Below are 14,029 nucleotides of genomic sequence, written 5' to 3' on the forward strand. Positions count from 1 at the left end.
AAGAAAATCACTTAAATTTGCTTTTTGTCTAACATCATTTCCATGGTCTAAAATAAATATAAAATAAACAGTAAGTAATAAGTCATTAGCCAAAAACATAAAGTGAGAAATGAACATTAAAATGATGTATACATAAGCACATTTATTCTAATATCAAATGGTAAATTTCAACAATGTAAAAACCACAGCTACTTTTGCACCAACCTAATATTTCCTTTATCCTTTCTATTTTATTTTTCTTTCTATATTTAACACTCAAATTTTCACAATTACAATTCTGCAAAAGGAAATGGCTACCCACTCCAGTATTTCTGCCTGGAGAATTCCATGGACAGAGGAGCCTGACAGGCTACAGTCCATGGGGTCTCAAAGAGTCAGACATGACTAAATGACTAACACTTTAACTTTCACAATATAGCACTTCTTTTTTCTTTCAGATTACCTTTAAGAAAATCCCATAACCTTAAAGCAAAATGATCAGAACTCATAAAATATTATTAACTAAAAAGCTGGCTGCACATATTTCATAGTACAATGTATCATAAAATATAATTTTGTATTCTATACTGTTAAAAATACCTTAATTGAAAAAGAAAATTTATGTTCAAACTATCTACTGCTTCCAGGCATTTTCTCATCTAATCCTACAACACACTTGCAAGTTAGATATTATTATTCCCATTTTTTATAGAGAGAAAATTTTAGAAAATGTAGGTGACTGACACAGGGCTATCACCATGTAAACGACACAACCTGGGTTCAATTCTAGGCTCTCTCTAGCACACTGTGTGTGTAGTCCCTTCAGTTGTGTCTGACTCTTTGCAACCCTATGGGCTATAGCCCACCATGCTCCTCTCTTCATGGGAGTCTCCAGGCAAGAGTAATAGAATAAGTTTCCATTTCCTCCTTGAGGTGATCTTCCTGACCCAGGGAACGTACCCACATCTCTCTCATCTCCTGCCTTGGCAGGCAGGTTCTTCACCTCTAGTGCCACCTGGGAAGCCCAACCACACTAAATAATCTCCCTTAAGTCACTGAATACAGTGAACTTAAGTGTAACACTTAATCAATACAATCTGTGACATCTGAAATTAAATCTTAAAGAAAAAGTTCTTTAAATATCGAAACATGAAAATGTATATATATACAATATATACAAAATATATTTCTTGCCCCTTTTGAGTAAAAGTATCTTGACTGAGTGTGAGCTATACTTTTAGAAATTAGACAAAAAAAAAAAAAAAACAAAACAGGAATGAATCTTAACCTGTTGTTGAAAAGATTCCTCCAACAATACCACAAAGTCTTACAAAAAACTGCCAGAAAGGCATATGCTCTTCGGTAACTGTCACCATAAGAGAGCTGAGATCATATTTCATAAAAATCCCAGAGACTCCATGGCTGCCTGCAGCATGGTTAATAACACGTTCCTAAAGGAAGGCAAAAGGAAGGGGAAAGAGAGAAGGAAGACACAACAGGATTCACGTCATTAGGCTACTTGCATACAGTCAACAAGAAGCCCTCCAGCCCTCCTGAACAAGAACGACATCCAAATCTCTTCATGAATTTTCCTGCTAGATCAAGTTCTCTATTATGTATTCTTTGTATGACTGGCTTTTGAAGCAATCAAAAGAACTGAATCATTCTTTCCCATTTTCTCAAAAAAATCACTTTACGTACAAGGTTTCTATTAACCCAAGACTTTACAACTATATGGCACATTCTTCACTGGCCAAATCATTGAAAATCAGCACACTGCCCAAGAAGTTCATTTGGGTTTTTCTGTAGCATCATAAGGAAAAACCCAAATGAACTTTTTAGCCAACCCAATACATTCCTATTTTAACATACTTTTTTGTAATATTTCTTTGCTAAGATTTTACAAAATAATTATACTTCCTTGTCATTTGAAAAAATTTAAAAACAATTTCACTTTCTGTTGTTCATTTTAAACTATATGAGATATAGCACAGGAAGAAAGAATGCATTAATTTGAAAGACTGACTACTGGTTCAGTTTTTATATGAAATTTTTTTCTTGAAAGGAGTGTAACTAAATTTACAAACCTACCATAGTGTGCACACTAAGTGAGAAAATAATGTTTTGTTTCATGCTGTTTATACTTCAAAAATCAAGCTTGCAAACTTCTAATACATCTCTATCATAGCATTCCAAGGGACTCTCAAGAGTCTTCTCCACCACCACAGTTCAAAAGCAGTCAATCCTAAAGGAAGTCAATACTGAATATTCATTGGAAGGACTGATGCTGAAGCTGAAGCTCCAATACTTTGGCCACCTGATGCAAAGAGCTGACTCATCAAAAAAGACCCTAATGCTGTGAAAGATTGAACGCAGAATGGGACGACAGAGGACCATATCAATGGACATGAGTTTGAACAGGCTCCAGGAGACAGTGAAGGACAGGGAGGCCTGGCATGCTGCAGACCATGGGGTGGCAGAGAGTCAGACACGACTGAGTAACTGAACAACAGCATCATAGCATGAAACAACTATGATACCCAGTGCTTTGTTACGACTTTTGTGTCAAGCCTTACCTGTTTCTACTACGTTGTAACTAAACTACAAGCTTCAAGAAGACAAATAAGAAGGAAAATTATAGCAACTCATGTGGGTACTACAAAATCTCTTTGCCTGTTAGCACAACAGAACTATTGTTATAAGCTTATTCCTTACAAGCTTCCTTATAAGCCATTGATCAAGTTTCCAATATAAAATGACTTCATCTTAAGAGTTCTGATAAGTTAAATATAATGCCAAAATAATAAATATACTGTCGCCATCTATATGAGATGATGTCGTTTCAGGGATCATGGTGTCTACATAACAAAAGACTCGTAACGGTTCACTTTTGGTCCAGGACCAATGAAGGTCAGTGCTGACCTTATCATCCATCCATTCTGCCAACTTCAGTTACTTTTTCTGACAGTGAAACACAACTATTGTAGTTACCCTATCAGTACAAACACACCCCACAAAGGCCAAATGCTCTGGGATTCTGTTTTTCTTTTTGATTTACTTATATCCTGGAGATAATTTCATATCAGTAAATAGGTATCTTTTTCTCTCTCTCTTTTTAAAGTTGCATGTTCCCCCATGTATGGATGTATCATGTGGGTTGTTTCCAGTCTCTGCAATTACAAATAACACAACTAACAGCCTCATACACACATCACTTCTGTTCTCTTAATCTTTGGATTCAATTTATAGAAGTAGGATTGCTATGTCAAAGGATAAATGCATACATCATTTTTCAGATATTGCTTAACTCCCTTCCAAGCTATTATGCCACTTTACACTTTCTTAGCAATGTATATCACTCATTTTCCCCAAAGCCTTGTCACTGTGTAGACTGCCTGACTTTCCAGTGTTGCCAACCTTAGCAAGAAATGGTATCTCCCCAGCCATACAGAAAAGCAAACACAATATATACTTATAGACACTTTAGCTAGTTTCTCTCTCTCTCTGTGTACACACACACACAGTTATATATGTATACTTGGTTTTTCCCTTCTGAACCATTTGAAAAGTTATAAACACATGATACTACATCCATAAAAACTTTAGTACTTAGATTCCTAAGAATAAAGAAAATTCTATAGTTATTGAGCTCATAATCAACGTAAGTCATAAGATTATCAAAGGAAAATCTCATATGGAGGAAAGCAAATTTTTAAAAGCACTTAAATTTTGGAATTTTTCTGGACACTAGTATTTGAATATTCACCATATTTGAACACAATAAGTAAATATAACTTATAAAAATAAACAAAAGAAGAAAAAAGAAGAAAAGAAAGAAAATATGGTCCCAGAGTAGATGAGCAATCTGTTAAACTGTCCAATTCTAAAACTCTGCTCCTCACTGTCAATATTTATTTATAGAGCTACTCTACCCTAAGGTTACAGAACCTTTTTCCTCTCAATTATTAATAGATGAATACAAAGCCCTAACTTAAGAAGGAAAACCCTCTAAACCTGCCGTGTGAGTCACAATAACCATGCATGCCCCAGGGTAGGTGCATTAATTAAAAAATAATGGTGAAATTAGAAAATCTGTTGGCAGATAAAAACCTGCTTATACCAATACATAGGAAAACATCAAAAATTAAGATATTAAGAGAAAAATAATTAATATCATCATAGTTTAACAGTTTATTGACAGAAAACATTCTAGATTTTTAAAATCTACTTCTTTTCTTCTTCTAAAACATATATTTAGTACCCATTTCTGATATTTTATTTGCTTAAAAGGTCAATCAATGCATTCCAAATTTTAAATGAGGGAGGGCATTACCTAATACTTCAACCTAATTTTGTAGCAGAAATATAAATGCTTTAAAAAATTCATTTTAAACCTATAACGGAAAATAATTTCAAAAATAATATGTGTTAAAAAAAAAGAACTCTACTTTTTGAAATTTAATGCTTTTGACCTTTATTGAAATTTAATGTTTTTTGAAATTTAAATTTTTTTAAATTTGAAATTTAATGTTCATCTTTTTGTCAGTTTTTCTAAATGTCCTATGAACATCTAATAACAATGTACATGATACAAACTTTTAAAAATATTTGTGGAGGATACAAGATTCAAAAGATCATTTTACCAGTTGGATTCAACTTACCCTTTCTGTAACGGCAAACTGATGGGTGTCTGCTGAAATTTTATATGTCTGTAATTTTGTTGGCACAATTGTAATAAAATATTGAAACATCTGGTTGTCTAGAATAAAAACAAAATGTAGTTTTTTCCATCAATCCAGTAGCAATGAAACTGCTTCCAAATATACCATTCTTCTATTAAATACATTTAATCTGAGATTTAATGCTATTTATAACAATGTCTAACAAAAAAAAGTATTATAAAAGAATCAATGAAAGCAATAATTCATGCTTGATAAAACAAGTAAGTTCTCAGTAAGCATAAAAGTCACACACACATATCTATTCAGTTCAGTTCAGTTCAGTCGCTGTCGTCTCCAACTCTTTGCAACCCTATGAATCGCAGCATGCCAGGCCTCCCTGTCCATCACCAACTCCCAGAGTTCACTCAGACTCACGTCCATCGAGTCAGTGATGCCATCCAGCCATCTCATCCTCTGTCGTCCCCTTCTCCTCCTGCCCCCAATCCCTCCCAGCATCAGAGTCTTTTCCAATGAGTCAACTCTTCTCATGAGGTGGCCAAAGTACTGGAGTTTCAGCTTTAGCACCATTCCTTCCAAAGAAATCCCAGGGCTAATCTCCTTCAGAATGGACTGGTTGGATCTCCTTGCAGTCCGAGGGACTCTCAACAGTCTTCTCCAACACTACAGTTCAAAAACATCAATTCTTCGGCACTCAGCTTTCTTCACAGTCCAACTCTCACATCCATACATGACAACTGGAAAAACCATAGCCTTGACTAGACAGACCTTTGCTGGCAAAGTAACATCTCTGCTTTTCAATATGCTATCTAAGTTGATCATAACTTTTCTTCCAAGAAATAAGCATCTTTTAATTTCATGGCTGCAGTCACCATCTGCAGTGATTTTGGAGCCCCCAAAAATAAAGTCTGACACTGTTTCCACTGTTTCCCCATCTATTTCCCATGAAGTGATGGGACCAGATGCCATGATCTTCGTTTTCTGAATGTTGAGCTTTAAGCCAACTTTTTCACTCTCCACTTTCACTTTCATCAAGAGGCTTTTGAGTTCCTCTTCACTTTCTGCCATAAGGGTGGTGTCATCTGCATATCTGAGGTTATTGATATTTCTCCCGGTAATCTTGATTCCAGCTTGTGCTTCTTTCTAGCCCAGCATTTCTTATGAAGTACTCTGCATAGAAGTTAAATAAGCAGGATGATAATATACAGCCTTGACGTACTCCTTTTCCTATTTGGAACCAGTCTGTTGTTCCATGTCCAGTTCTAACTGTTGCTTCCTGACCTGCATATAGGTTTCTCAAGAGGCAGGTCAGGTGGTCTGGTATTCCCATGTCTTTCAGAATTTTCCACAGTTTATTGTGATCCACACAGTCAAAGGCTTTGGCATAGTCAATAAAGCAGAAATAGATGTAACACATATCTATTAGAAGATGTCAAAAAAAAATAGATGAGCTAGTGACCTCGTTAGATAGCCTTTATAGTCATTAGCATCCTTTTATAAAATATGGAAAATAAAAAAGTTCTTTATAGTACAGAAACTAATAAAAATAAAGTTATAATAGTATATAACCACCAGGAGATACATTTTCGGTTTCTACTAATATCTTAAGATAAAAAAATAAACCAAAATTGAATTAGCCATTGGATAAATAAGCCGAACTGGAGTAGAAAATGGCAACCCACTTCAGTATTCTTGCCTGGAAAGTTTCATGGACCGAGGAGCCTAGTGGGCTAGTCCATGGGGTCACAGAGTCCAACATGACTGAGTGAGTAAGCATGTACCACTCAGGCAAATGAATCAAAATGTAGTCTTTGGATAAATACAAAGAATCAATACGATAGCAGGTAAAAAAAGAAGCTACTCAATGATGGCCTGGGGTCACTATGTAATTAAAGGGATTATATAGTCATTAAGCTTTTCTAGGTTTAATATGTCAGAAAAAGCATATATTACTAACTATTGATTTTAAACAATTCACATAATAAAAAGCAATGTTAATTCTCTAGGTCTTACACTCTAGAAAATTTAGAACTAGATATGCTCCTGCTGCTAAGTCGCTTCAGTTGTGTCTGACTCTGTGCGACCCCATAGACAGCAGCCCACCACGCTCCACCGTCCCTGGGATTCTCCAGGCAAGAGCACGGGAGTGGACTGCCATTTCCTTCTCCAATGCATGAAAGTGAAAAGTGAAAGTGAAGTCGTTCAGTCATGTCCGACTCTTCGTGACCCCATGGACTGCAGCCTACCAGGCTCCTCCGTCCCTGGGATTTTCCAGGCAAGAGTACTGGAGAGGGTTGCCACTGCCTTCTCCATAACTAGATATACCTATCTATAATTTCAGCTAGGTAAGTGATAGGGCCTCATTATGTTTGTGACATATTTCACATCATATGGTAATAATTGTCTATGAAAATCACCCGCCAAAGTTCCTTTGAATCCCTTTCAGTCCATTCCCTCCATATCTGGCCTAGGCCAACCACTAACCTACCTTCTATTGTTACACACTAGTTTTGCCTATTCCAGAATTTCATATGAATGGAAGTATATGTATGTACTTTGGCGTGTCTTGCTTCTTTTGCTCAGCATGAATAAATTTTTATTTCCATCAATTCAATTTTTTAGTCTCTTATCTCAGCATAATTCAGAGTAGAAGAGGGAAAGGTAAAACTATAGATAGAAGGGAAAAGTAAGAGTAATGGTCTGTTTGACACTAACATTAGATAAGTTTCTGACAAAATAAACCAAAGACTGTTTCAGCCTCACCATTTATTTCACCTAATGCTTGTACCACTATCACCTTCAAAAACACCAACAGTTTTTGACCAGTTCTTCTATTATACATTTCAATTTAAATCCTAAATATTAACACAGATAATATTAGAGCAAGAGGGTGTCAACTTTGTCTACCACCAATAACTGGCTTGTCAGCTGAGCTTTCATCCTTTGAGTCGTTCTTTGATATGAAGTGAACTGCTCAATCTGTGCTTATTTTTTTAGATGTTTCATAACTCTATTTATGATAAACAAAAATAGCAACATGAAAATGATAGGTGTTTAAGTGTTAAGTATTTATGAAAAAAGATGAAATTGAGAGTGGTAAGGTTACAACCAATGCTGTACACATGTGTGGGAAAATTAAGACTTGTAGGAAAAAAGGAGAGACAAACGAAATCCCCTACCATGAGGAGTGAAGTACCAGTGCAATGAATAATAACCCATGAGGGTCAAAGAAACACCAGAGTTTTTTAAGCTACAGACTGTCTAATATATAAGACTGCTAGATAACTTAATGACCAGGCAAGGCAGACAATGCTGTTGCATTACATTTTGTTGCAAGATTTGCTGTCCAAATCGGCACAGCATTAAAGATGTCACTGCTAAGTAATCCCTTGCAAACTCCTACATCAGAGGGGGCAGTTACCTGAACCCACCGGATCTGTGATGCTGAATTTTTTTTTTTCTTTTTTGAAAGAGAGGCCCAATAGAATATATATTAGGCAGGAGAAGAGCATACTTGCTTTAAAGATTTGAAAACCTGCTAACATTCATCTCATGGCATTTTACGAAATAACTCTAAACACCTTAGTCTCCCTGAATTTAGGAACAAGTAAACTTCAAGAGTCTTTTGAAAATTAACCTGTTCATATTTAAATCTGCTTCCTTATAAAAATTTATAGTTCATTTTAGGATCCTGAAACAAAGTATTAACCAACATGTTTCAAATGAGCACCTCAGGTAATAATTAATGTATTTCGGTGTGGAATGAACATATACTTAACATGAGGTTACAGAGAACAAAGCTTATAACTCTCAGAATGTTTCTACTCACATGTTTCAAGTTTCCTTAAGTGAAACATTCCCAAACAGAAACATAAAATACTCATGAATGTGAATATTCTAAATAAAACATCTTTAATGTATCTGATTACAACACTGTGCTAACAGAGTAAAATACTGTACATTAATAAATCTATTTGAATTTAAAAAAACAAAATCCTTAATTAATTTTGCAGAGGCTAGACTTCTTTTGCAAAATGAAAGCATAGGAAGCTTTAGAAGTCCTCAAGGTAAGTCACACAATATGAGTATTTAAGAAGAAAAGCAACCAAAAATCTTCAGGAAATATGAGAACTGATAACTTGCTACAAAACTTAAGAAAATAATCTATTTATATTTGGTTTGAACAGATGGTTAAAACAAACAGTTATAAAAGATATCTGTACTACTTCTGTATTAACAACAAACCATTCTAGAAAAACTCTAGGTTTCTGATGTTTGTAAACTTCTCCAGAGAGGTTTCTGATATGGTAAGCATAGCATGCATTTTAGAACTCTGAATCTATAAAAACAAAGAAATTCTTCTTATAATGTTCAAATTTTCTTTTATTCTTTCTTTGTTGAATATGGAAAAGCAGTTATACCCTCTTACACTAACCTTTCATACATTTGGAGAGCTTTTAAATTCTACTCCTTGTTCTGCTTACTTTTGACTAATTCCTTATTCTGTTTCATGGTACATTTTTAACATTCAAATTCATCCACTACTAGGACATTCTCTCCACAAAACATTGTCACTTAATGATTATCAACCATTTAAACCACTTAAAAGATTTGTTTATCTGTTACAAGGGGGTTAGGAAAAGAATTAATTAAAATGTTTTATCAAAGTTACAAGAACAATTTGCCTACATGCAAATTCCAACAGTAATTTTTAAATACTTACGATCTAATGCAATTTTTTCAGTTCCATCTAAAGGATTAATAATTCCAGGAACAAGTTCTCCAAAAGACAAATGATCTATTCTGTGAGAAAAGTTGTAAGCTAAGAAGCAAAAAAATAAAACTATTAAGTAGAGACATTAAATTATTTAAAACTACATGTTACAGACTAGTTCACATTCTTATCTATTCTCAAATGAAAGTATCTAAAATCTGGTAGTATGATAATACTGTATTTAAAACCACATTATTTTGAGAAAAATGTATATGAATACATAGGAATGCTATATCACAAATTTCATACTTATATACAAATTAACATCTAAGAAATAATACAACATCTAATTCTGATAACCAAAAAAATAATTCTTTTCTAGTCCAAATCATCATATAGAAACAGAACTGTGTTGTTAGAAGAACTGGGGTGATGTCCATGAAACTGATCAGATATATTTTTAATACACATCACTGCTAAATGTGACCCAATTTGTTTTTTATGGAATTTATTACTTGTTTTTATTCTCCAGCAGAGACTTTAAAAACTAAATTTTATGATAACTATTACATGACACTAACTTGAATACTTTATATCCATGTGTAAATATCCCTATTTAAATTTACATATGGAAACTTCAAATATATTCTCTTCATTATTGTAAAAATTAACAGAAATGTGTACCAAGTGATAAAATGGACACTAAGGCTCTTCCCCTAACCTCGGCAACTTCTGAGCTATGACTAAATAGAATTATAGGTAACTTAAAGACAAGAGAAAATGGATTAGTCATTAAGTTCGATCATTTATTTTCTCCTGTAGATATCTTCTTTCAGAGCAGCCCACTATCAAAGCCCCACCTTGTACCTGCACTAAAAATTTAAAAACAAACTTTTCCCAAGGATATCGTCCCAGAAAGAAATTTCAGAAACTGCTTACAGTCATGGTTGACAAGTGCTGCCAAGTGTGCATGACCTCGGGGATGTGGAATTGCCCTGAAAGGAGGGAAAAAAGATTAAAGTAATAACATTTAAATACATAATGAATTAAAATCAGAAAGCAGGTCCTTCCTAAACTATATGATTTTCTTAGAATTAAATAATATAACATACTTGACCTATGATTTAAGTAGTTCAATCTATTTATCTCGATGCCATAAACTGGGGGTTAGCAAACATTTTCTGTAAAGTTGTTATTGTTTTAGTTGCTAAGTCATATCCAACTCTTCTGTGACCCCATGGACTGCAGCCTGCCAGATTTCTCTGCCCATGGGATTTTCCAGGCAGAAATATTGGAGTGGGTTGCTATTTCCTTCTCCAGGGGATCTTCCTGACCCAGAGACTGAACCCATGTCTCTTGCACTGGCAGGTGGATTCATCACCACTGAGCCACCTGAAAAGACCTATACAGTAAATATTTTAGGTCTGTGGGTCAAGATGCAAAACTGAAAATATCATGTAGTTACATAACAAGAGAGAAAACAAATTTTCACAAACGTACTAATAAACTTCAAATTATAATAGTAGTAACTGAGTACTTTTATGGAATCTAGGTTGTTGTGTTTTTTTTTTTTTTTTGAATCCAGGTATTTTTTCTGGGAGAGAACAATTTGCTTAATTGGGCTTTAGAGTTGGCATTCCTTATTTTCAAAATCCCAGATATGATATGGATAGGATACAAATCAAATGATTTTCCATTTTACCTCTCTTACTGAACGTGTAATTATCACACAGAAAGATGTGTGATGAAATTAAGAATGTTCTTAATGAAATTAAGAAAAAAGGGCAAAATATAGAGGTTCCAAATGTATTTGTCAGTTTCCCTCTTTCAGTTAATTTTGGAATAGGATATTTTGTTTGTATCCAGAGATGCAATAAACTCTTCTAAATTTCTTTGAGCCAACAATTATCTGTTGGACTACATGATACGAAGAAGTTCTAAGTTTTCCATCTACAGGTTGGGAATGGGGAGAATAGCTCCTGGCGACAGTAACAAAACATGAATGTTAAGAGGAGTGGGATAACAAAAACAAAGCAATGCTCAACCTGATCACTGTAAACATGGAAACAAAGTCTAATGTTTTCTCTGTACATTAAAAAAAATATCCATCCAGCCATGCTCTTTCCTGTTTTATGACCTTTCCTTCAGCCTAGATGCTATTCTCTCCTTTACATATAAAATGTTGAATCATCCATTAGTGTTCAAAGGTTTTCTTCAATAAAGCCTCCACTGATTTGGAGAGTAGACCAGCAACCTTGTTATACAGTTTTTTATCAGCCACAGTTTTCCTTTATAGCTACAACTATAATTAAGTAATTATTAGTGTAATTCACTGTTTAAAGTTCAGATTCTCTCATAGAATGTCAGCATCATAAGGGCAAACCCTTTCTCTGGTTTTCACTGTTTAATCTATAGTATGTAGCATGGTACTTTGCCATGTAGCAAATACTCAAGAAATGTTTTTCACAATGAACAACTGTTCAGCTCTGAAACTAGCTAGGAGGAGAGAAGGGAGGGAAAGAAGCAAAGAAAGAGGGAAGAGATAATCAGAGAATCTATTTATTCAGAAATTTACCAGGTGTTTACCATATGACAGTTTCTGTGCTGGGTTCTGTTCATAAAGGCAGGTGGTCTGAGATTTTTCTTTAACATTCACCTAATTTAACCTTATCCCAGACACATTTCTACCTACATCAAAATATTGTCTTGAATTAGGGATTCCATTTTGATGAGAATCACTGAAAGGAAAAACAAAAAACCTGATATCATCCAACAAAACGAACAAATTAACGAAATGTCTAAGTAAGAGGTTTGTTACCAACACTTGGCAAGCTGAAGGTTTTAATTCACATTTACCTATATTTTCTATACTTTAATATATGAAAGATAACATGACTGGTATCCTTTTGTTTTAAAGTAGAAGTTTTTAAAGTCAGTAGTCTTCTCTATCCTGAGGCTGAAGGCCAAAACAATCTGAAGACATCAAAAATACAAATTTGAAGAGTCCTTTAGTTGTTAGTTAGATATTATTCAATTAGCAAAGATCTGACTTTTAACCAAACTGCCAACTTGTCTAAAGTATTTTCAGCAAGTGAAAAGAACATACTTGCCCACAGTTATGTGAAAATTCCCTGCTACTTTATTGACATACAGATGACCACGAATTCTGCAAGCATCTGGAGGCTGTGATGAATCATCTTCCCTGTTACAAGATACATTACAATTACTTACAGCATAGTCAGTAGTTATCATTTACTGGTGAGGAAATTTTATAGAAGAAAAAAACTCCTAAAGATCAATTTTTACGTAATGTTCTAAATGTCAAAAGCAGAATAGCAGTTTTTTGAAATCTAAACATTTATTTTTAAAAACTACAAAAATGAAAAAAATTATATATAAAAGTGAAAAGTAAATCAAAGTGTTAGTTGCTCAATTGTGTCTGGCTCTTTGCAACCCCACGGACTGTAGCCCTCAGGCTCCTCTGTCCATGGGATTCGCCGAGAAAGAATACTGGAGTGGGTTGCCATTTCATTCTCCAGGGGATCTTCCCAACCCAGGGATTGAACCCAGGTCTCTTACACTGCAAGTAGATATTACTATCTTAGCCACCAGGAAAGCCCAACTATTGAATATATATTTACACAAACCTAAAATTTCATAGTTATTCAAATTTAATCAGAACACTAAATCTAATGAGAGAAGAAAAATGAAAAGTAAAGAATTATTAGTCCAACAAAGACTCTTTCATCATTTGTTTCTGGTACTTTCGGAGATAGGAAGGGATGGGAAAAAGAATGAGGTAAGGGAAGGGCATGACACTTAACTTCATATACATAAGAACATTTTCTTCCTCAACAAATGTAAAACCTCTATATAGTTTTAAATTTAAATAATCATTTTTATGACAATAGCATTTCCAAATATCAGCTCTTCTAATCTATAAAAGAGACAAAAGTAACATAAAAACATGAAATTCCTAACCAAAGTTTATACATCACCATAATGGTAAATGCAATTAATTTGTTCTTAAAACTTAGTACAATTTTATATGAAGGTATACCATACACACATAAAAGAGAAAAATTAAATAAAAATATTACTATTTATGATAATCCTGATCAATATCACTGGCCATAAATTCAAGAATTAAAAAAGCATCTTCATCATACAGAATGATTATATTTTCTCTAGGAACTAGGAGATTCAGAGAACTAAACCATTACTAAATCATGTCACAGTAAATCCTTAGTAAATAGTCTCACAGTTAAAATACACATCTCACCTTGGTGGAAGTGCTGTTGATGCACTTTTAAAAACACTTTTAAATACCACATCTTGAAGTGAATGTTCTTCTTGCAGTCTACTCTGAAATAGCTGTAGCATCCTAAATACAAAACAAACAAGCAACAGTTTAAAAATACAATAAGACACAAAGAGAAAGTCAACAGTATTTGAAAAATAACAATGGCTAGTTGACTTAGCTAAGTCATATATTTATTATTACAGAAACTTATTCTAAAATAAAATTCCAAGTATTCTTTGGTCATTTCCTGGAAAGTAAGAAAAGAGAGATAGTGTGGCTAGAGGTCTAAAAGCTGGGGTCCCTAATCCTGTCTATTTCTACAAATAATGAGCGTGTGGATCCTGTTTATATGTC

The 14,029-nt window shown here is 34.1% G+C and overlaps 1 protein-coding gene across 1 annotated transcript in view; it reads right to left on the reverse strand.

Moving 5' to 3' along the window:
- The window catches only part of ERGIC2 (ERGIC and golgi 2), a 45,582-nt gene that overhangs the window by 4,384 nt on the left and 27,169 nt on the right, over window positions 1–14,029 (reverse strand). The window contains exons 7-12 of the mRNA XM_027541627.1: window positions 13,655–13,756; window positions 12,479–12,574; window positions 10,312–10,367; window positions 9,382–9,480; window positions 4,641–4,738; window positions 1,268–1,430 (exon numbers count right to left, since the gene is read on the reverse strand). Of these exons, the coding sequence (XP_027397428.1) occupies window positions 1,268–1,430; window positions 4,641–4,738; window positions 9,382–9,480; window positions 10,312–10,367; window positions 12,479–12,574; window positions 13,655–13,756 (614 nt within the window). The remainder of the gene's footprint in view (window positions 1–1,267; window positions 1,431–4,640; window positions 4,739–9,381; window positions 9,481–10,311; window positions 10,368–12,478; window positions 12,575–13,654; window positions 13,757–14,029) is intronic.

Source organism: Bos indicus x Bos taurus, chromosome 5, assembly GCF_003369695.1.
Source record: "Bos indicus x Bos taurus breed Angus x Brahman F1 hybrid chromosome 5, Bos_hybrid_MaternalHap_v2.0, whole genome shotgun sequence".
NCBI classification, from domain to species: domain Eukaryota; kingdom Metazoa; phylum Chordata; class Mammalia; order Artiodactyla; family Bovidae; genus Bos; species Bos indicus x Bos taurus.